Consider the following 24,265-nt stretch of genomic DNA (forward strand, 5'->3'; position numbering starts at 1 on the left):
TTTGGGCTGGCGGTTGTGATCACCCTACTGTGCCTCTGTCAATGGATATACTTTCCTAGCACCAGCCTGCCAGTCTATAGGTTATTTCCAGTGCTCCTAGAACTTTTTTAAAGCACTGGTTGCATGCTTTGCATTCAATCTCACCTTTATTGGACCTAAATTCACTCCGGAAATTAACTGATAATTTGTAGTGTTTTGATACAGGTCTATGATGCCCTCTAGTGCAGTTTACAGCAATTACAGAGCGGTCCTATTGTGTGGTCAGTCATTCTCACTGATTTCTGAATTAATGTTTGGGAAATATTGTATAGAACTGGAGTACCTCCTCAGTTTAAAAAACAAACAACCTTTTAAAATAAGTCGGCGAAAAATAACAGCAGGTTCTTAAGTGGTTTCGTTAAAATTATTTCCACAGGGAGTTGGCCACATTTTAATATGTAACCCACTGAGTACATTAAGGAACACTCATCCCAAACAGTGTGGTCAGCGTTACTTGCATGTTGCTGTGCATACACCTTGGATAAAGAGGACAAAGCTGTGTAGACCTTACAAACAAAAAAATCATTAAACAAGCAGGATGAAAATGTTGCCAATTTATCAAATCCCCCACTTAATGTAAGAAATAAGCCATGATTTAACAGTTCAGCATGTCAGAGTGTGACGAGTCAGTAGCACCCTGCATCTTTGCACATTATAGCATTCGGAATAGGCAACTGCATTATTTGCAATATGATGGAATGTTTTTGAGTGCAACATCTGCATTCAAGAGCAAATATTTCTTACACTCCAACAGTGGGGTACTGTTCCATTCAAGGTTTGATCATCTCAAAGCTTTTGCATTTGCGTGCAGATTATCACACTATGGGGGGATAAAAGAGGCTGGTGATATTGGGGGTGGTGGTACTGTATATATTGAGCTGTTGTGGCATAGTGAGCACCCCCACAAACACATGAAATTGTCCACTTTTCCAATGCAGCTTGGCGAGGGCTGTGCTGTACTCCAGCAGGGCAGGATGGCTCTCTTACCTGGGCAGTGGTTGATTGCTGGCCGGCTGGCTGTGCAGTGGCCTCAGGCTGGACTGCAGTGACTGTGGCGGTTGGAGTGAAAATGAGCTGAGGGGACAAAGGAACAGCACGGCCTAGGCTCCTAGCTACTTGCACAAGGTTACTTTGCTGTGCCTGAAAATCACATCAAAACGTATGGCCTGTTTTATCTGGGCTCGTCAGGCAGCGCAGGCACAGACAAACCACAACAAGCAAGGGGCACTTTCCATGTGTTCTGCTGTGCCCAAAATATTATCTTGAACAGTTTTTAGGTGTCTACATACAGTATAGGCAATGCTGTTGGGGTATAACTGCCAGCTGCACACGTAAAGACGTAATGGACAGATTAGTCGGTGCTTTTTAGCGCATCAAAGTTTGGCAATTGCATTTTCAACAAATAAAAATCCTGAGTTTCTGAAAAATGGGATTGTGTTTATCACTGAAACAAATCTAGTTTATTCTTCTTTCAAAACAAGCTCCGTTTTTCCAAGATACTATGGCTTTATGTTGTGCGTTTCAAATGATCCGAAATTAAGAAATAGCAGAATGAAAAAGCACATTTCCATGAGAATTACATCACTTTTACATGGCTGCAACAAATGGCTTCATGCCACATGGCATCAGCTGTACCTGTCATTGATGATAAAAAAATAAAGGAGATGTCACTCCTGTTTCCAACATATCTATAAAACTGTTTGTATTTTGCGTGAAGTTCATTAGACATTAAAAAGCATGTCTTAACATTTGACAAAATATGGTGAAGATTGCACAGTTTGCAAGGAACATATTTTTTTGTTAAGGCAAAGTGCCAAACTTTGATATATGTCTTAATATATAAGAGGAATGCAGAAACAATGAAGCAGTTTACAAATCAGAGTATGTCAAACTACACTTCTTTAAAGCTTTGGTAATGTGACCAAATGGTTGTTGTTTAGTTAAAGACAAAATGATGCATAGAATGAAACCAAGAATGCTCAATTAACGTTGGGTATGTCAAGATAATATTTTTACCAGTGCTTGCAGAGTTTTTTTTCTTCAGTGTCACTTATTTAAATTTATAGTGTGGAGTAATGAGCACCATGTAGGCAGTCTTTCTACCATGAGATAAATCAAGCATAGTTTGATCTTTTGTAAGTGTATTTTTTAGATCGTTAGTTTCAATGCAAAGGACTGAGGTTAAGGATTGAGGTTAAATATTTCTGAATAGTGCATGGATATATTCTATATGATGTGAAAGGTTTGTCTTTTTGATTATCTTGTTGAAAGTCCACCTGATTCACAAATGATATAAACCGTAACTAAGTTTAATTGTTTCTTTCATTTCTTTTCGGTGTATCTTTCTGCACATCAGCTGGTTAATCTGATAAATCATGCTCGCTTTGTCGAGTTTTCTAGCCTTTGGTCTGTTCATTTGTTGTACCTTAAGCTACAGCATTTTTTCCTTTTTTCTTAGGCTTGATGACTTTTTTATAATGAGCCCTTTACAATGATTGAGTAAGTGTGTCACAGAGTAAACTGAATTAAGTTTTAATTTTCTACTGTAAATTTTAGGGATGGAACAAATAACAAACCTAATGGAATGATTCAAAGTTACAAATATATTATAAAAGCCCTGTTTCAGTAGAGAAAAATCTTTTAACAATTCCATTATGAATACGTTTTTCTACTGCTTTGCCTTGGTCTTAAATTTGAGATTTATGGCGATACCTTGGCATGAACTGTGGTTCTGGGAATAGCAATAAATTTGTATTGTACCACGGCGTACGATGAAAAATAGAATTTTAAAATGCATGTACAATATCAGCTTTGAAAACATTACAGCATGAGGACCTGAAAAACTGTCAGGCTGTGAAGGATGCTCTTAAAAAATCTTAAAGGTATTGATTGGAATGATCCTTATGAATAGTGACATTGCAGTAGTAGGTCACACAAATAAGAAAGAAATCAGGATGCATTATTTTGTGCATGCATTATCTAAGCTTCACCACTGATTTATCCAAATATCTAAAGATTGAGCAACTGAAGCCTGTCTTTTACTATTCTTTTTTCAGGCAAGCGAGCTGTTGGAATAGTGACTAGGGAGAGAGCTCAGATGCACAAGAGTGGATTTGGCTTTTCTGTCGTTAAAGGCCATGACTCTTGGCTTTAGTGAGTGAGCTTCCAGAGATCAGAAACAAAGGCTATACACCCATGGAAGGAGATCGCCATTGCCAAGGCACCACATGGATGAAGAATCATAAAGTAGCCCAGACAAAGAGGTAGGTTGTGTTTGTGATTCTGCTGGGGAAGGGGTGGTTTGATCTTTGTTGACAATCAAGGGCTAATGCTCAGCCTCTACTGCATCTGCTTTCATTGCCCCAGAGGGGTTGTGTTGGGTCAGATTGGATCACCCTCTAAGTGATGAATAGGAAGCTCGCTACAGCCCCAGTCTGCAAGCAAAGCGGTCCTGTAAATTCACTAGTTCAGCGTCTTTTGTCTCGATTTACAATGTCCCTGCCAGGCCTAGGGCAATTTTCCTGAGCTCTGAATTAAAAAGTTTTGGATGAAAAATGTCCACAAGTCGTTAAATCAGGTGGTGGGATAGGTGCTGAAATTGAGCAATGAGCACTGGTGCTGTGCTGGTAACATAGTAACATAATTTGATTCTCTGTTAAGACTTAGCAAGGTTAGATATATTTTAGTGGGAAAATAACTTTAAATATGCACTGTTCACAAATGTTAATACTGTGCAATATTAATCATGTTTTATTATCCCATCAAATGTTCAAAGTTGTGTTAGTGTTTCATTTTGAACTGTGAATACAAATTTCAGCAGGTCTATGAGCAAAATAAATATTTTGAGGTTTAATTGAGGGACCTGACAATGGTAGAATTCAGATGTGTTTGTGAAAAATAGAAAACTTGGCCGTTGCAGTGCTTTTTCAAATGATTTGGGAGTCGCAATAAAAATAGAAATTACAACCTTACTCAACAAAACAGGTTTGACATGTTTAAAAAATGGTGGGATTGCATTTCTTCTCTGCCTTATCAACACTCCCATTATAAGCACAACCTGTATTTATGCTTTGCTTGGAAACACATGTGGTATATTTCACATCAAGCATCGTTGGTTAAAATTAATAGCTACCACACTGAATCTTTTTCTAAGCCTCACCCTACAAAGAAAATAATTGCACTTTGGAGGGGAAATATGGAACAGATGTACAATCACATATCAGGTAAGACAATCCTGCATCCACATTTCAAGATGATGATATGGTGGTCTAAATGGATGACAAGTCATTCCTATTTTAAATGTACAAGAGGTAAGGACATTGCTGAAATTAAATTCTTGCTTCCTATGTATGCATGCATATTCATATTGCTGCAGTCTTCCAAATCCTTGTAAAGGTCAAAATATTCAGTTTCCTAGATAAATTAATCATTTATTTGGTTGCTTTATTGTTAGCATCAACCTCTAATATGCTATAGGTAGAGAAAACCAGTAATTCCTTTTGCAGTAGGGTCTCGTTATCTGTGATTTTAATATTAGCAAATTTGCTTAGTCATGATTCAGTTTGGCTAGTGATAATGAAAGTAGAGCAAATCAGGATGAAGTTGAGCGGAAGGTTTTTAATTGCAGCTTTTCAAATTACTGAAGCAACAGACTAGGATCGTGAGACAAATCTAGCTAGTGAGACCACCTCTCTCTCCCTGCCCAAGTACCCACTACCCAGCATCTCTATCTCGGCATGATCATGTTTTTATAATGTAGCAGAAGCTCCTGTTTCTGTGGTAGCTGTATGGAGAATGACAGGCTGGGGACGGCTTTACAGGCCTCACAGTTTTATTACAATGAGGTGCGATAATTACAGAGGCAAAAAGAGAAAGTGCAGGCATCCGCTGGACAGATAGGAGGGATTCATGTTGTTTATTTTAACTGATTACCATTTGCGATTCCTGTTGTTTCTTTTAGTCGATTAAAGTTTATTTTTTTAAGATTAATGCTTTATTCGTTAACTTTTATTCTTTTTATTTTTTATTATTTTTATTCATTAGCATACAAGGGAGGTTTACTTATTTATTTTAATCACACAGACTATATACTGTAGTAGATTATGCAAAAATAAACTATAGGGATGAACTTGGTTATATGTGAATTTGCCTATTTTTGCGACGGTTCTCTGCACTCTACCCTCACAAATGTCAAGACCCTACTGTACTTAGTCTAAATGTGATCTAAACATCAATCAGTGCCAGCTGACCTAAAAAGTTCAGGAAGACCAGCAACAACACGGTGTCCATCAAAGCTGAGATTTTGTCAACAGAAATTAATTGCATGTCATGAAAAAATATTCAGAAGCTGTTTTTTATTACATTATATTTTGATGAAAGAACAACGCTTTCTAGTCATCCTTTTATACACTGGCTGCTGTAAGGTAGAAGTCGGACAAAATCTCAACTTCGGCATAGAATAAAAATACTACAAATAAGAAACTGAACTGCACCTTGCATAACATATGTACTACACATAAACGTACAATGCCTTACAGATTAGAGTGTAGTATACCTTATGGATATATTGTATAATGCACAATGCACTACTCGACAAGATGTGCATGCTGACAATGGCGGTTATAAATATTGCTTGAATCAGCAATTTTCAGCCATTTGAAATCACTGTAGGCTGTAAATAGTTGGTTATATTAGTAAGAAACTGGCTTTCTCAGCCTCCTGGCTAGAAGGCCACACCTGTGGCCTGCAGGGCTGTGCAGGTCTGCAGTGACATCAGTTAGATGTTCTAACTCTTCTGTGTCCTGTCAGGAGCTGTGGAGCTTGCATGTGTGTGTCATCTCCCCAGCAGGTACAGCTCTATTGATGTCAAGTCAGGAATGTGACTATTACGAACTATGCAGATGCGGCACCCCTGTTTTTAAATTTCAAACATTCTGTTTCGCCACGCTACAATGAACAGGGCCAACAGCCTGTATATATGTGCAAGTGCAAAGTTCCTGATTATTATCAGTGCAATCAAAAATAAAAAAAAATGAAAGCCAAAAATAGGTGGTCATGCATCTACTTAATTACTTTGATGAAATATGTAATAATCACAAATCTGTGGCTTTACATTTAATTGTGACGTTTATGAAGCACTCCTTACAGCCTCAGATTGCATGCTGTTCTATAGTTACATAAACTTGAAGAAAGGCTGTAAATGGCTGAGGCAATATTCATTACCGGTATATTGAGTAATCCTCAATACAGAAGTTAATGGATGTAACCTTTGGCAAGAGGTATGGGGTTCCAACAGTGCTAATCAACCTTGAAAGCTGTTGTGAGACAGACTGAGTCGTACTGAATATACTGTACAGTATGCATGCACACACAGCAGGCTCGGGTGATATAAAGCAGTGCTTATTGCAGCAGTTTGCTTTGCAATAATTAGGCACTGTTTTATTGCAATACTCCATGGTGTTTATCCCAAGGGTATTGGATTTGTTTAGACAGAATAAGAACCAAGCACACACATTCCATGTAAACACGCTCACACCACATTAAGCCTGGAATGGGTGTGTTTCCAGAAGGGGGTGTGTGTGTGTCTCAGGCCATGCCAGTGCTTACCATCTGGGCACGGAGGTACATCTGGGCTTGGCTAGCTGTCAGCCCAGGGCCAGAGGTGTTGCCCAGCAGGACGGCCTGTTGGGTGATTCCCGCCGGAGCGGAGTTGACACTTTGTGCACGGCTTATCAGCTGGGCGGCCGCAGCAGGGGAGGTTGCCAGGTTAATCTGCACAAGAGCACAGGAACAGGAGAGACGGGGAGAGTCAGATCAGGCTTCATCCACAGGGACGGAAGTCCATAGTGGCACACACGGCAGAGCACAACCACTGCTTCGCAGCACATCCTGGTCTCCAGGGCAACACAGTACACACAGGCGAATCCTTTGCAAATCAAGGATTGAGAAGGCATCACGGTCTATCGTTAAACAGGAACGAACAAGAAATTCTAATATCTGTTTTTCTCAAAGATTCTGCTTTGCGAGACTCACGGTTGTTTGTGAGGATCCCGTTTGCTGAGAGGTGGTCCCGTTTTGGTTAGTTCCCTGACGGCCTGCAGCCATGCTGGCCTGCGAGAGAAAGAGAGGATTGAGTAGGGGACTGCAGGCGAAACGTACCCTCGTTAATCACAGCCAGACCCTTCAGAAGGAAGGGAAGCCCTGATCCTACTTTTATATAAACAGGACACCCATTTAAAACTGCATAGGAAGCAGACCATTCCCCATTCCTGGTTTTACGTGTCGACTTCGGCCATTCATTTATTTGTTTTCTCAAGTTTGTTTAACTTTCCAGGCTGCTTGCACTACAGCAGATGCAGTGGAAGATGTGTCTTAAATTAATCCAATCAAGAACATGAAGGATTGTATACGATAAATGACACTTTTGAAAATAAATATGTGATTCCAACTTTTTTTACACTTTGGCAGCTACACTCTGTTATATTTCCTGTTGGGAGTCTTTGATAGTCTTATTATTGCAGTGTCATTCTTGGAAGCACAATTCCTAAAGGTTCCTGGGCAACATATAACGTTTTACATGACTGCCCTGGTTTCCTGCTATTTGAAGCTGAAACATTGCACACTGAGAAATGCTTAAGTTAAAAAATAACCTAAAACTATAAAAGTCTAGCAAACACAAATGTGTTTAAAAGGTTTTTCTTGAGGTTAAGCAGAAATGCATTAAATATGATATCACAAATACCATCATGCCTTCTTTATGTTCTGTCAGTTAAGTTTACAATATAAATGACTGACTTCCTAAGCACAAAACTACGGCAATATGGAAAAGACATATGGAATTACATTTCATGTAGAGAATATCTGATTATCCTGTATTGACAAGACTGTAGAGAAGAACTTTATTTTTGCATTTTGTCTCTTAATGTTTTGATAATATCTTTAAAAAAAAAAAACCAAGACTGGCACCCAGTCATGAAAACATGCCTGAGCTCTGTGTGTGTTCAAGACTGGGCCCACACTGTGCTGCTCCAGGCCAGCCAACAGCTTCCTGTGCTCGATCATTTCTCTGTGTCATGAGCGGATGTTAAGCATTTAAATCTTTCTACATCAGAGACTCCTTTGCATGGAAATGAGCGTGCCTTAGGGAGGCTGCCATGCACTATTCATCAGAGGTTGTCTGAATCCAAAGCTGTTTTTTTTTGTGTAAAACCTAACAGAAGAGAAAGAAAACTGATGAATGTGCAGCGATGCTCAGGGAAGTCTTTTCACGTGAATGATATTTAAATTACTTTCGCTGTTTTGATGATCATATGTTAGATTCATTAGATCTCAAGGCTCTCTTGACCATTGAGCAAAACACACCGCTTGGAGTGAAGTTTCATGGGATCTCTGGCTTGACTTCAAGGAACTGGGGACAAATATGCAAATGTGAAGAATAAGTTACAGTACATGAGAGCAGTGGGATGTTAACATTGATGTTGTGAAGGTACCAGTTAGGGAGGTGTAATGAGAAAATACTATAGAGTACCACTTAGAAGTGTTTTTGAAGCAGATGGTCATTTTTGTTCTATTGTACTTTTACAGTCCTAACAAAGGAGAGAAATATATATATATACTGTATGCTTCTGTGTGTATATTATTGGGTTTTGGAACTTAGTATGTCTACAGAAAAGCAATACTGATTATAGTCTATTTTGTTCCTTCTAAAACAGCTCAGATCCTCTCGACATGTGTCCATGGAGGTCTGTTCTCAATCTCTGGACAATGGGGGGTGGTGTCCCACAGTTAAAGTGAAATTAATCACTGTCACCCCCTTACTGTTTAACTATTGTTTAGCAGGAATCCAGTGGAGTCTCAGAGGGGAGAGAGGTCTAGTCGATTTGTCAATTCAGGTTTCACAAAACTCTCGAGAGGGAAACTTGGAGTAAAATTGACTGAGGCAAAGGAGATCTGTTCTGTAAATCAGTGAAGTGTAATTGGAAAGCTTTCTGGTCCCTCTGATTAGCCAGCTGTCTATGTATGTTTCAGTTTGCTTTGCAATTTCAGGGCAATCTAATTTAGCTTTCATACTCAAAGGGAAAAGTCATGCTTAATGGCCTTTTTCAACAGTATTTTTGGAAATGGCTTCTGATTCAATATTGTTTTATCTTAAGATGTATCTGAGACAGGAGACATAATTTGCTGCTGCTGATGCTCCACAGACCATTTTTTCTTCTAAACACTGAGAAATGTAAAGTGAAAACGGAATATTTAAAGCGTTTGCTAATCTTATTTTATTATTATACGGATTATGCTGATAACTTTAAGAACTCAAAGCTTCTTCAGTGTGTAGTGTTCCATTAGTACCATTGCCTATAAATGATTTGGTTGAAATGTGCTAACAGCCATTTTACAGAAACTCACGTGTGGACTGATAGGATAAACATCCCAAGGAGTAAGAATGGTACTGCAGAGAAAAGACTAATATATGTTTTCTGCAGAAAGAGGATGTTGTGTGAATTAATTATGAAATGAAAAGAAAGGCATATCTTTTCTAAGATGCCTCCAGTTTCTGTGGTCTTCTTGTCCATGTAATAGACATCTTGGTTTAAAAATCTTTGATCAATATACCATTGTGGATTTTGTTACCTCTGTTCTGATAGCAGGGATTTACTTTTCTTTTTCATCAAAATACTTTCAGTAGAAGACCTTGAAGTTTGACCTGGCTTATCAGTCCTACTGCAAGAATAACTGGATATGTCAAATAAAACAAAAAGCCTATCACACTATCTCCAACTCACATTAAAAAAAGACACACGCTCACAGCAGAATGTTGTGCGAATACAAAACTTGTATTATATGTGAAATTTTGGGGAAACAGTCCTACTGCTCATTGTACTTTTTCAGTCCTGAGTTTGTTTTGAATTTAATTTTAAGTCACCATCTCCCTTGAATCCAAGTGAGTATAGATCCAAGCTAATGATAGTGAAGAGCCCTACGTTTACTAAATTCTTTTCTCTATGAGGGTCACCTGTTATCAGTCTTCACTCAGGGCATGTCATTTGAGACAGGATTAATAAATTCAGCTCTCCATAAACGTTTATTTCTAATCAATACAATTTCAGCCCTTCAGGAATTGGCCCCTGGTCAAGGACAATCACTTCTGAAGTAAGGAAAGACACATAAATAACAAAAACAGCTTCTACCACATGACATTGAAACCTCCGGATAGGTTTAGGTCTGTATTAGGCAGAAGGGCATTGAGACCTCTGAAGTGAGCAAGATATTGTGGACTCTGGTGTCATAAAAGGTAAATGTGACTTTTTGGTGTAATTCATTAATAAATAATATCAGCAAAAGAAGAGCATTAAGTGCTGTTGAATTCAAAAATTGACGCAGATCCCTATTGCCTTGAATGACCGCAGTATTGACATTTACCAACTGGTGATGTGAGGTTGTCTGCGGTCTCCTTTCATCTCTGTCAATCTCATGTATGCTGGGGCTATTTATTTAAGGTAATTTTAAATATTTTTCTCTGCTCTGACCTTTACCAGAGATTAGGAAAATGAAAAACGCCAATGTTCTGTTTGGGTGTATAATTCACCTTTGTTCACCTGTGTGAATAAATTTAGGTGTTGGATTAATCCAAAGTGTTTGCCTTGAGATTTGTTTTCATGATTTTGCTGCATCTGAAATACGTTGAAATATGTTGTTTCATTTAAATCCTCAGTAAGATTAGATTAAATTCAGTTTAGAAGCAACCCTTTTATCATTTGCAAGCAACCCATTTTTTTGTGAACCGCAGAGATCACATACAGTAACTTCCAACAGCTGTGCTGTGCATTGCATTTGAAAAATCACAGCAGTCATACAGTATACACAAACTGGCCTGGTGATCGAGTGTATCCCATGTCATAATAATAAACGAAATTGTGATTTGAAAGGAAGTTATCTAGTTTCATTCTAAAAAGATTGCATGTGTTTTATAATACAGCATTGATCCCCTAGCAGTGTGAGTAATACTGAAGCAACTGTGCATCTTAGCTCAATACTATTCTTCTCTCTGTATACCCCCAGCCTGTCTGGTTCAGGACTTGAAGCTGTCTGAGGTTTGACTTTATTCCCCCCCCAAAAAAAAACAAACCGTGGTGTGCCGTGCTGAGAGCTCCAGAAATCGATCTCACTTCTAAACTCTAATGCCGAGAGCCATACTATGAAGCCTACTGAGATGAAATCCTGATCCTGACTGACTGTGGCGATATCATTGCACTGAAAGAAAGATCAGGGCTGTGCTGCATCGTCGTTGTGATTCGGTTCTGGCCGATGCGTTTCCCCCTCTGCCGCTCATCTGCTGTGTGGCGAGATGCAGGTGCGAAATGGGAACCTTTTCCTCCACGCAACGGTCACCTCCCCAGCTGATTCGGGTCTTACCTGCTGCACAGCAGCCAGGCTCTGGAGCTGAGCATTGTTCAGGTGCTGTTGCTGGAGCGCGGCAGTCTGCAGCATGAGGTGCTGCTGCTGTGCTGCGTACATCTGCTGCAAGTACTGTGCTGCTGTGTTGGGCTGCCGGTGTAGAGCCTGCTGGATCACCTGCCAAGAACCACAGAGGGAACAGATCAGCCGCCCTCCTGTTGACTGGGATAGCTCCTTTTATTACATCACATGCAACACTCATGCAACTACAGTTTACAGTATTATTGATGACCTAGCCAGAAGGCTCTACATTCCTGTTGGATCTGCCTTCCAAGACAGGAATCTCACCCAAACAAAGCATGTGTGAGTACTGCGATTTAGTGCTGCTTATGTGCTTCAGGACCTGGATGGCTTGTCATCAAAGATAGAAGCATGCAATTGGTGTTGTACTATCGGATTCTGGAGGAGAATTTCGGATCATCCATTTTTTAGCTGAAGATGAGCTGAAAGTAGGTCATTTTCTAAACCATGTAGGGGAAGCAGTTAAACAAGCTAAAAACAGTTCAAGAAGATAAGAGCATGGCATTTCAATGAAGAGATGTTAAAATTGTACAATGCACTAGTAAGGCCTTTTGTAGAATTACGGATAATTTTGGTCACCACGTTATTGAAAATAATCAGCCCAGAGAAGCAACCAGGTAGATTCCAGGACTTATTGAAATGTCCCAAACTGACGAGTGAAGATTTATGAAGGGACCTTATACCAACATTCAAAATTCTCAAAGGTACTGACAAAGTCAACCAAGCAGATTTTTTCAGAATAAGCAGTGAAACACAAACCAAAGGGCTGTAGAAGTATTGAATAATTGTCCAGCCATGCTGTTGGAGCCAATACCCTGGATTCTTTCTGGAAAGCTGGACAAGATCCTTGGATCCAATTGCTCCTAGCTACCAAATGGGCTAGATTTCCTAAATGGCCTCCTCGCTGTTGTAACCTTTCTCATGTTCTTATTTATTCCATTTCTGCAGTGGTTAAGTTGAGTTATTATTCACAGAGGAGTACAAATGGCAACACATCAGCTACTGGAGTACCTTCCTGAGATAAAGCAGCAAGTTGCATTTTGATCTGTCAGCTCTCCTGGCTGAGATTAATATATCCTCTGCACAGCCCATTCTCAATACGCCCCTGGTCATGTCCTCAGTACTGCATGTTGCATGGCTTGGCTATTGTTTGACAGCCAGGGTCAGCTATCTCCATTACTGAACCCCAATCAATCACTTCAGGGTGACAGCAAGGCCACATACCCCAGCTTTTTAGGGCTCACCAGACCAACATAGGACTTCCGAAGATCAATCAATGTATATTGACAGCGCTGCTACATGAGGCACCTATTTAATGATAATTTACACAAGGAGCTTGTCTGGGGAAGCCTTCAGAGCTGAAAGCTAGGGGTGAGGAATGGGCATTTAAAATGTTAAATAAATGTAACCCTAATTGGACACATTCTTTCTTAGCGTATTGGTTTAAAATCATTAAACTTTTATTTATTTCTCCAGCAAAAAATTAAAACATGCATATTGATCCTGTATTGACGAAGAAAAAAAATGTCCTGATAAAATGGACTTGAACACAAATGTGCAGTACTGTTTTGCACATGAATGTTTCTTGAACAAAAATCATCCAGGTGTTACCACAGATTGGCTTCCTTAAATGTATTTGTTTAAGTGGACACCTTTTCTTCCAAACTGCGTATAACTGCACACATTTTGAAGAACACTATTTAAACTGAGGACCCAACTAAGTTAAAAATTTCATGCACTTTCCCGACACTAGGTATCCTGGCTTAATTTGCTCTGGCCTTCTGAAAATTTCCCCTTAATTCAATGGGTGAAGCAATTTCTCACATCTCGGCCAGATCTGTAGTGGGCCTGTTGACACACAATGGCTAACAATGTCGTGGCTGCTGCCTTTCACTGGGTGAAGTGGGTCCCCTCCTAATAGTGAGGCTCTGGGAAAAGAAAATGACTACATACATATAAGAAATTATTATTTTTGCTCTTTGTGGGTATTTGACTGTAGAGGAACATTTTTTTTAATTAACTGATTTATACAAATCTAACAGAGTATTCATGGATAAAATGAATGTGGGACTAAGACCCTGTTTTTTAGCTAGTCAGTATATGAGGACTCTTCATGCTCTCTGTAATGTTTGGTTTCTATGGTCATGTTTGAAAGAAGACGAGATACAACATATGTTGTTTAGTTGGCATGTGAGTACTTTTGGTCTCCCTGTAGCAGTACATGATTTTACACAAATTAACATGACTTCAGTATTACCTCCGTTCAATACCTACATTTTTTTAATGTGAGCACAATAGTTCTGTGCAAATAGATCAGTATTGAAACTATTTATAGAAATCTATTTCTGACTTTTTTTATAATTGCATACTGTTTGAATCAGGCTCCCATTGATTGAAAAACAAAGTAGAAAGAAACACAAATTCTTACTCTTGCTTTCCTGTCATATAGTCATGGTTTTTGATCATAGACCATTAAGTCACCAGTTCATTGCAGCAAGAAGAAGAATGTCAAGCGTTTATTCACTGACATTGTAATAAAGTTTTGTTTTTACTTCAGCTGATTTACATTTGTAAATGATACAAGTGTTTAGGGGAAATAATTGCTCTATAGTTCTCAATGAACAGTGGTGTACACATAGGATGTCTATAAAAGCAAGCAAATAGTCACCTTCCCAGTCCTACACTCAAGTCTACATAGTACACCTTGATTTCAATAGACCCTGACAAAGAAGTTTCACAGTAAAGAAGGGACTGTAATAATGGGGTCCCAGATCGATCTATCAGCCAGTGTAATACCACCCTGTTTCTCTTGGTCTTCCTCCTTCTCTAAGAGCTCCCTCCCTCACAGATGGCTTTGACATCTCTCTCAGCGATCTGCTCCAGTGACACAGAACACTTGTCTTCTGCCTGTCCCAGTCCTGTGAACACTGAACTCTTCATGAAGGCAGTTTCTAGTAAAGGGGGATTCCCTAAGGCACTGACAAATGGTTTCCATGCCCTTTCATGAGCTATAGTGTTGTTGCCAAGTCCCCCGTGTAATTACCTTGCTCAGCTACCCATTTCTAGGCATAACAAGCTGCCGAATACAAATGCTTTTGTTACATTTAATTCAGCACAACCCTCTGTAGAGCTAACAGTCTTCTAGGCATAACAGGGGTGAGCAAGGAGAAAGCCATCAAAAGCACCATAGAGATTGCAGAAATAGTGTCAAGATGACTGTGGATCATGAGGGGTGACCCATGGGTAACAGCCACCTGCACACAAGTCAGACCTTGATCAACCTTGGTCTGGTCACCCAGGCAAGGGCGTCTGATATTGAAAGACCCCAAAACACCCAGTGACCCCATGTAACATCACTGATGATGTGTCCAGGTGTATCAGAGGACATATTTTTCAATCTGGTACAAGCCGTATTTTACTGATGGCATCTTTCATGCCTTACATATTTCAGTGATAATATGGCCCTGCTAAATGTCTTTTCAAATCAGGTTATTGCAGGTTATACTCTTACAACTAGGTCAAGTATGAAAACATTAATATGCAGTATTTCACAGATGGGGAGAAATAGGTTGACCATTTTTATTAGACTACAATTTGATACAAAAACCGGATGAATTCTTGACAATACTTAAATAAATGTCTGCTGTATGCATTAATGCACATTTCCTACCCTTGTTGCAAACCCAGTGGTTTCCATATACTTATATACTTTAAATACTACACACCTACATTTGATGTTGTTCAGGTAGGTAGCTGCATCAGCATGTGTAGGCTTCAAAATAACAAGTCAAGGTTTATTCCATTCTGAACAATGTTTCAGCTGTGGAGCCTTCTTCGGGTGACTGAAGCCAAAACGTTGTGTTTCTTTTTTTCTTCTTTTTAGCATTGAATAAACCTTTACTTGTACATGTGATGTTAACAAGAGCTTCTGGCAAATTTAAAGATGTGATTTACAGGAACAGTAAAACATCTTTACCAAAGAATAACACAGTCACAATTTTGTATCTACGATATGATAACTATCACTATCATAAGCTTACACATCTTACAGAAGGCATTGATTTCTCATTCCTGACATGCATTATTAAAGATTCTGAGCTATGAAACACACCTGTTCTCATGCTGACCTGATATACTGCTTCCAGTTCCCTAAGAACTGAATTTGTTATGCCAGTTTGTGGTGAAGAAGGTTATTTTCTAAATTACCTTTAAACTTTAAAGTTAGTGAGCTGAACGGATCAGTCTGTTTGCCAGAGGTCCTCATGTAATGAACTTTGTTATTTTATTATTATTTAATTGTGATGTCTCCTCAGATCTTTCTACCTCCTAATGACTTGATTCCTCTATGATTTAAACCCCAGTCCATGTAACTACACTTAAGGCAATAACTTAGTATTTCTTTGTGCTCATTCTAAAGGCACACCATTGCCCAGAGAAAAATGTAGTCACATTACTGCAGTAGAACATTTGTTATTGCTTGGTAGTACAAAAGAGGTGTGAGTTATCCATCAGGGACTGTTGATCATTGCATTGGAAAAACAGGTTTCAAAACTATCCAGTGTAGCTCTTGCAGAGAATGGTTCAGAAAACAGGAAACAGAGCAAAATTATGATGCACACATATTGAGTTTCTGTTCAGGTGTTTCCCCTTTAGAGGCATATCCTAGTACAAGACAGTTATAAACAGTAAAACACAATAGAAAACTGCAGTTGTCAAAGTTTGATCTCTTCTTTAGGATTATTGGTAGCCCCTAGTACCATGTAATTTGGGTTTATCTTAATTTAAGCCCACTTAATCCTCACTTTTGTGGTTAATTGAAATTCAATGGTTTCAGCATGAAATTAAATTAATTTGATATCATAAGTTTCTGGTCTAGTTTATTGCATTTCTCAGTATTTTATGTTTTACATACAGAAGCAAAATCAGCATATTTTCATTTTTAATTTATGTATATATTCAATTTCAATCACAGTTTCTGTCCTATTGTAGTTTAGTGTCAAGGTTTTTGTGTGCATAAAAATGTTTTAGCATACAAACCAGAAGCTTAAACAAATGATGAAAAAAAGCCAAAACCTATTTTAAGACATCTAAGAGAATTTCTGTCAAGACAGAAGAGGAGACTCTTAAAAGTTTTTGACAGACGCTTTTAATATTGCTAAATAGTAAAACCATTATTCAAACTTGTTGTGAAAGGTGTGCCATCAGATTGGCTCTCAATGACTAGTATTTTGGGAAAAAAGTATGGCTAATAATTCTGTATACTGTACTTTTAAACACTTAGGTAAGATTCAGGAAGATTACATACAGTAAAGGTTATACAGTATATAACATTTGTACTTTTGTATAGTGAATGTATGTAATGTACAATGTACATGTAATGTATCGATGCATAGTTTTATAGTCTGGCCTAGAAAGAACATAATTTAATAATATTTTACTTTACACAGCATTACAATTACTAATATGCTACCCATGTAATTGTTTAAAATACAGTAGCTGTAATAAATGGGATGTCAACTGTAAATGACATCTGTTTTAATTGTAAACCTTTTCATATTTTTTAAACAGTTTATTTCTTCTATGATTAAGCGGTACTCTTGGAGAGACCTTATTGCACTGAAAGCTACAGTATGTTAATTAAAATCTGTACATTACCCACACACATGAGTCATCTCTATACATGCATTTACATAATGAAACATTAAAAAATAAAAAACCTACCAGAGTTAGAAATAACGTGATTCTTAGTGCAGGGTGCTTCGAGTTCTATTCGAGGACAAGCGAAGAAATTCCAAGAGCTTTCAGATTTCCTTTGTAAGAAAGTAATTGGAAATGCAGGTGCTTTTCTCTGTGCTAAAGTACACCTGTCTTAGCAAGCTGGAAAATCCCAGTCAAACCAGCTTCTGTCTTTTGGATAAGGTCAATTTAGCAGCGAACGCATTTCCCAGATCTGAAAGGGATCAGATGGGCCTGAATGAAACCCTCAGTTCACTGGAATTGAGATTCAGAATTAGCCAGTGAAATTAAGAGAGAGGCCTCATGTTGATCTTTGTTTTTTTTCGGGGTGGGAGAAAAGTCTGTCCAATGGCCGGTCTCAGCCTCCCTCTATTCTGTCAGACAGGCACTTCCCCCTTTTCCATAAAAAAAGGGGGTGGCATTGTTTCCCCCTGCCCTAGTGATCTGTTTATGTCCAGAATTGACTGTCAGGCCCTGGACAGTTGCCAGGCAACGCAGAATAAAAAGGATGACCTTTGACTTTTGGCCTAAGCTCCATTGGTTTGACTGCCCCCATCACATCTCTGCCCCTCCTGGCCTACGAAAGACAATATGTTTTTTTTCTGAGGAACTCTTCTTTGAAGTAATGTTTTTTTTTTTTTACTCTGAATCAACTCATTTTTCTGACTGTCTTAGGATCTGCTCCAAACATATTTGTATCAATTTCACTGATTTTAACTGACTCAGCTTTCTAACCTCTTTTGCATTTAGCAAGGAAATGGAAGTCTACTTTTTGTGGTATATTTGATCTGATGTGTGTTTTCGCTGATATGATTGAAGCACTACATCACATTCAACTCACTTGTTTAGTATTGATCTCCTTGATTGCTGTTATCCCAGTCTATTGGTTTTATATCACGGCTTATTAGCGATACTTCATAACCATAATATGAATGATCTGCTTGTATTGATCTAACAAGGTCTTTGGAGAATACAGCTGAAAATGGGATCTGTATTGGAATGTGTGTGTACTTTCTTGAAAGGATTTATATTAGTTTATAATCCAGTGTTAGGTTTTTAAGTTTACTAGAACTGAGGGTTTCAGAGATTACATTTTCTACAGAAAAATTCCACACAGATTATGCTGCTTAATTATATTTTTAGACTGTCTTTTTCATACCGTAGTAGGTATTGTGATTGCAAGACTGCAAGGAATTTAGTGTTCTCCTTTGTGGAAAAAAAAACTCTCAAGAAATTAGCAGCATTGATACAGAGGTCAAGTAGTTTGTTAGAAGGGACAGAGGTTAGAGCAGGCTGCCATGGTAACCCCTATCTCCAGTCATCAGTCTCTCAGCTGATGAATTGCAGCTGCCTTTTAGGGGACAAAACTATGGATTGTTTGGCCATACTTCCTCACAAGATCTCAAAGTTGGCAATTTAACTGTTTTACTTGTTTTAGTCAGCACAGACAGCTTTTGTCTCAATCTCTAAATGGAGGCTGGGTTTTAACAGCCCAGAGAAGAGAAACATCAGCTTTTGTAAACAAGCCTTAAGTTTGGTACATTTAAGGAAATGTATTTATGGACTGCCCCCACCTAAAAGAAGGTTGGGCATAAGTTTTAAAACCTTGCATACTGTGGCATTAACACAAATTCTCATCATGTTATTGGATTGGGATGAGGATATTATTTACTGATTTCTTTCTAGAGTTAAATATATTCTATAATTACACTACATATAATGTCACAGCATGATTGTTATTAATGGTTCCTCTATGCAAAACGATTTAATGCGAATCTGGAACTGGAACTTTATCTACAGTATTTCAGCCTATGAGTCTTCAGAGTGTGAATATAACAAAATAACAAAAATCACAAAAATAATTAGCGGCCTAACTGCACATCTGAAAAAAAGATTTGAAACATTATGTTGTGAGAACTACAAGACAACTTTTGCTAAGTTTGCTCTGTTTCTCCATCAAGCCCACCGAAAAACTTGATATTTATTTAGGCAAAAAAAACAGTTGATTTTATATTTCCCTATTTTATTTAGTTTTCCATGCCTTTATTGTTTCCTGCTTAAATTCTTGTCTTTAAATTACTTTTAGCACACTGCATTCTGGAGCAAAATCTTCGAAAATCCCCCTTGGTTTGCTGTCATATGGAAAAACGAATTCATTTAGGATTTGTTGGAGAGTTGGAAGGGAATACTATGGTACTACAAGGTAATGGATGTAACAATGAGATGCATCAGTGAGCCTTCCTATCCTGCACGGTATTTCCATAACTGGATTACTAATAAAACACAGGCTGTGTTACAAGATGTTTGAATGTGTTCACTGAAACTGGAGACTGGAGACCTAAGCTGTAATGACTAGGAGAAAAAAAATAACAATAATACCTGAATCATATTGTTATTTATAGAATGCACTGAGAGACTGGCAAATTAAATTAAAAAATGTACTATTCAATTTCACACCTTTGTTGAATTCTCTGCATTTCTTTAGTGTGCCAGCAGATGGCAGTACGAGCCGTGTTTTAATAGGTACTTCCAGAGCTCTTGTTCAGATTGCCGATCTGCAAGACGTACATTAGACATTGCAATACTGACAAGTAATTTCTTGTTTCTTAATTGCACACTTATATTCTGTTCTCTCTTGCTTATGTTCACGACAGTTTCTCACCGATGTCAGCTAAGGTCAACAGTAGGGCTTATATTTTTTCTTTCTCATTTTTCTTTCTCATGCTTTACAGAATTTCCAGTAAGAAAATACAAAAAAATAGTCAGATTTATTATGTTAATAATTATTCATATAAAAAACGTATTATTCATATATAAGTACTATAGAACTACAAGTTAAAGTTGGATTTCTTTTTTTTGTTTTGCTCCAGGCTAATCATAGCAATGCTTTTCTAATCTGTATTTCTCCGTCTACTCATGCAACATCATATTTCTGGTGATTAACTCAGACAAAGTGGAGCCCATAAAAGATCTAGCAACGCTCCACATCTGTCACTGAAGTACCATATCAGATTTCTTTGCCATTGCTTTTAAATTGCCTTTAGGCATTTGATAACAGTAGAACTCGGTCACCACAGCACCATACAAATCCTTTTAATTTCTTGATTTTCATTTTCATACAGTACTGTATATTCATTGTCAGCACCAGCCTGCAGCTACAGTCAATCATGTGTTTCTTTATTGTTCAGTGCCTGCTGTACAGTAGTTGCAATTAGAAAATTCTAACAGCAAAGGCTACTCTCACATCTGGATTTACTAGAAATTGCACATCACCAGTTTTCATCCAGAGTAAACCTTCTAATTTAACATGTTATCTTTGTTATATACAAAAAGGATGAATAAAACCCAAAGTACTTTGAGGCCCTGGCAACTTTTTATATTAGGAACAAGTAATAGGTTTATTCCATGCTGAAAAGAGAAGAAACAACATTTTGTTTTCTTTCTTCTCTTTTCAGCATGGAATAAACCTATTACTTGTTCCTTTGCAGCCTGAACTACTTTTTTTATTAGGCTGACTTCTTATGTTTTGTTTTTTTAAAGCAGCATATGTGCTCTGAATGTGGTTTTTGCACATACAGTAATTCTCCTTAATGCAGCATATATAATTTGGAACTTATTCTTCAAGACTGATCTTACTGATTTTAGTGAATCAGTAGAAGGATGCTTCCTAATGTACATGCAACTCTGCCTGTTGGCTTCTGCAGGATTGATTCCATATGATTTAGCAGCTACAGGTTCTGTGTCTTGCTGATTCACACTGTATCCTCTATTCATGCAAAAATGTCAGCCAATCAAAGGTCTAAGGTAGGCAAGCAGACACTTAGAAATTTTAGACTTTAGGGAGTTCACAAGTAGAGAGTGAGTCTGTGAAGAGATTTGTGGAAGATGCATTTTTAAAATTGTCCATAAAGCTAGTTTTGTTAAATCACTTTAGTTTCAGTTTCAGTGTGCATTTTAGTATTGGATCATGTACAATTCTGGATCTTTTACATGATAATAAATAGAATTTGAATGGCAGAATTGTGCAAGCTAGAAGCAAATGATGTGTAGCATTTATTTTTCCTGAAGCCATTCAAACCTTTTGCAATTCTATATTTGACCAGAAGATGGTACCAGAATTCTTCTAAAACAGTTATTCTTAATCTTGGTCCATGAGTACCTGGAGTACAACTGCACTCATAATCATAAAGTATGAGAAGTCTTTTTTGTTGCCACACATGCAGACTTTCTATGACATACGTTTTAACTAAAAAACAAGTCCTGCTTTATATGAATTTGAATGTAGTGTGAGAATAAAATAAACATTTAAGAGCATCTCTCATGCTGTATAAACCATGGCTCACTCAATTCCTAAAACATAAGGCAAAGGTAAATAACAAGAGCAGTCTGCCTTGTTAAACTAAAAAGCAGTTTGTTCTACATCATTAACAGATGACATTCTAGAAATTACTGGGCAATATCAAGCTCTCTTGTTAGGTTTATATGTGCTTATTGACCTACTAACCAAGTTATTTGTTGGTGGATCTGTGAGTCACAACAGATTTCATTTCACTGTGTGTCATGTCATTGTCGTCACCTGTTCTAGAATTGTGTGCACTTTAAAAATAGATTGAAATCTGTGCATAATGTTGCAGAACTACAAAACCAAAGCACAATATTTGAGGGTAGGATATCGGCATCCTAATAAATACCCCCTGGAGTCCCCAAAACCAGGCGCATGTTTGTTTTAAGAAGCTGACCCTGTTTACCGCATGTCGGAGATTTCTCAGTCGGTTCTCGATCGGGTCTAAGGAGCTCCTACCTGGACAGTCTGCCTGTCAGGGATCCCGCTGTACACGGATATCTGCGGGACTGTCTGCCTTCCATTGCTGCTGCTGCTGCTGGTGCTGCTGGTGCTGGTGCTGGCAGTGGTGGAGACAGCGCTGCTGGAGGTAGATGGCACTTGGTCGCTCTCCATGGCACGTTCTCCCTGGCTCACAGATGCACAGCCCACCTGGATCCACGGCTACACCTCAGATTGGCACACCTCAGCCTGGGCAGGATAGAGAAGCAAACACTGCAGAAAAAGCCTGTATATTGCATTGCAATCCCCACCACCACCACGACCATTTATTGTAGTGGTGAAAGCATTTTTGGGAAATCGCAGAATGTGCAGAACTTGATGCACATCAAAGTCTCTGATCATCCCCCTGGGTTCTAAATTTGCACTGCCAGAGGTTGATTTCCAATTTTCCACCCTGCCTCTTTTCACAAGAAAAAGACATACAGTAGCTCCTTAAAAAGATCTAACTAGGAGAGAGAATCGAGCACTAAACTAGGTGCATTACCCCATTTAGTCAGATGGTCTCCTTTGTGAAATCAGAATTTAAAGAAGGTACTGAATTTCCTTAATAAAAAAATTGGAATTACTGATTGTTTTTGTGTTACCCACTAAGCCAGTGTGGAATCACCAATTGCTTGGTTCACTTCTCTGCCAACAGCTCTAGTACTTCTTGGGAGAGAACGAGGTGTGGGTGTGCTTCTCTGACACGCCCTCCTGTGGAACCATTCATCATCTGACTTGCTGCAAACTCCACAGTGACTGTGAGTCCCTGTTAGCTGAAAAACCGGGAGACTCCAGGCTTTTTATCCTGGTGGAGCTCAGGAAACGGAGTACAGCTGCTTGCAGAACCCCTGCCCTAGTCAGCTTGTGACATGACCCTGGTTCAAATTAGAAACGTCTGGATCATTGAACTCAACCTGCATATGGGGCAAGTGACTTCACTGCCTGAGCCAGTCAAGAACACGTAGTTTTGTGCATTTAAATATTTATTTATAAACATAGAGCTTACTGCAGGCATATTTTAATATGTATTAAAGTTGGTTGAGGCACAGTATTTTGCTGAAAAACCTGGTTTGGATTAACTTAGGTCAAAGTATTTGTTCCTGGAATGGGTATAACTTTTTTAGTAATTGTGGTTGAAGAAGGGTTTTAACTGTTGGACTTGTGATTCCCTATCCTAAAAGATTTGAGAAAGGAAACACGCATGGTGACTCAGGCAGGTCCCTTAGTCAAGTCAGTTTGTTTTTCAGCTTATCACTTAGGCAAACACATTCAGAAAGTTTCAGATAGTGCAAATCAAGTGGTGCTATCCGGTTGGTTAATGTAACTTTTGGGTGGATGTTTGGGGACATTAAAAAAAGTTTTTTCTTCATGAGTTTCTCTTCGTAAAACAGAACACTGGAGTTTTACATATGGAAGCACCATCCCTTATTCCTCTGACCTCTTACCCAGTACCTTGTAGACAAAAGGACACAGCTTCAGGTTACTAACAAATTGGCAACTAAAAGGTCATTTAAAGAAACCTGAGACGAATTAATCCAGAACTTCAAACAGTAACTCATATCCCTGTAATAAAATGACAGGAACTAAACACAGTAGGTGAGTGCTCAAGTGGTGATTTCCTATTAATTGTGCTGAACTGCCAAATTTGTCTTTTTGGTGATTGATGCAACTGTTTGACAGGTTGCACAGCAGTGGCTTGAGAGTGATGGGAAATGTTCTTTGCAGGACTACATGATGGATAAAACACACTTCTAACTTCTCTCTAAAACACACAGTCTCTCTGATTTAAAGCGCCCCATCTAGTGTCTTAGCTTATTTCAACTTACATTGTACCGGACTGAATGACTGTTACGATTATTTTCCCAGTGGACAAAATGCTCACTTCATAGTAAATGATTGAATGGGCAATTTTCTCAAAGTTGGCACACAGGGATAATCGGGCAGATTGTGTTTGCGTATATTACAAGAAGGTTCTTCACCACTGATGAATCTCTGTATAGAAGAAATCCAACCAAATGTGCTGTTAATAAGTAATTAAGAATTTTTGTTCTACAATTTATATACAATTTACAATGTGCCAAGGAAAATATCAGAAGTCCATCCATCCAAAAGCAGAATGTCGCTTGATCCTGGTAGGGGCTGTGTCAACCCAGAGTTTATCCCTGGAGGATAGGGCCTAAATTGGGATTACAC

At 38.5% G+C, this 24,265-nt stretch overlaps 1 protein-coding gene across 5 annotated transcripts in view; it reads right to left on the reverse strand.

Annotated features, from left to right (window-relative positions):
* Nucleotides 1-24,265, reverse strand: part of LOC148642030 (polyhomeotic-like protein 2) — a 90,509-nt gene that overhangs the window by 30,779 nt on the left and 35,465 nt on the right. For 3 of the 5 annotated variants that reach the window (XM_088617503.1, XM_088617504.1, XM_088617505.1), the window contains 5 exons: nucleotides 22,049-22,279; nucleotides 11,449-11,607; nucleotides 7,072-7,149; nucleotides 6,646-6,810; nucleotides 1,027-1,179 (listed from right to left, as the gene is read on the reverse strand). In XM_088617503.1, coding sequence (XP_088473629.1) covers nucleotides 1,027-1,179; nucleotides 6,646-6,810; nucleotides 7,072-7,149; nucleotides 11,449-11,607; nucleotides 22,049-22,204 — 711 coding nt within the window. In that variant the 5' untranslated portion in view covers nucleotides 22,205-22,279. Of the gene's footprint in view, nucleotides 1-1,026; nucleotides 1,180-6,645; nucleotides 6,811-7,071; nucleotides 7,150-11,448; nucleotides 11,608-17,232; nucleotides 17,362-22,048; nucleotides 22,280-24,265 lie in introns of those variants that run through there. The other 2 variants (XM_088617507.1, XM_088617508.1) reach the window with 2 other exon arrangements.

Source organism: Lepisosteus platostomus, chromosome 23 (genome assembly GCF_059453375.1).
Source record: "Lepisosteus platostomus isolate fLepPlt1 chromosome 23, fLepPlt1.hap1, whole genome shotgun sequence".
Classification (NCBI taxonomy): Eukaryota; Metazoa; Chordata; class Actinopteri; order Semionotiformes; family Lepisosteidae; genus Lepisosteus; species Lepisosteus platostomus.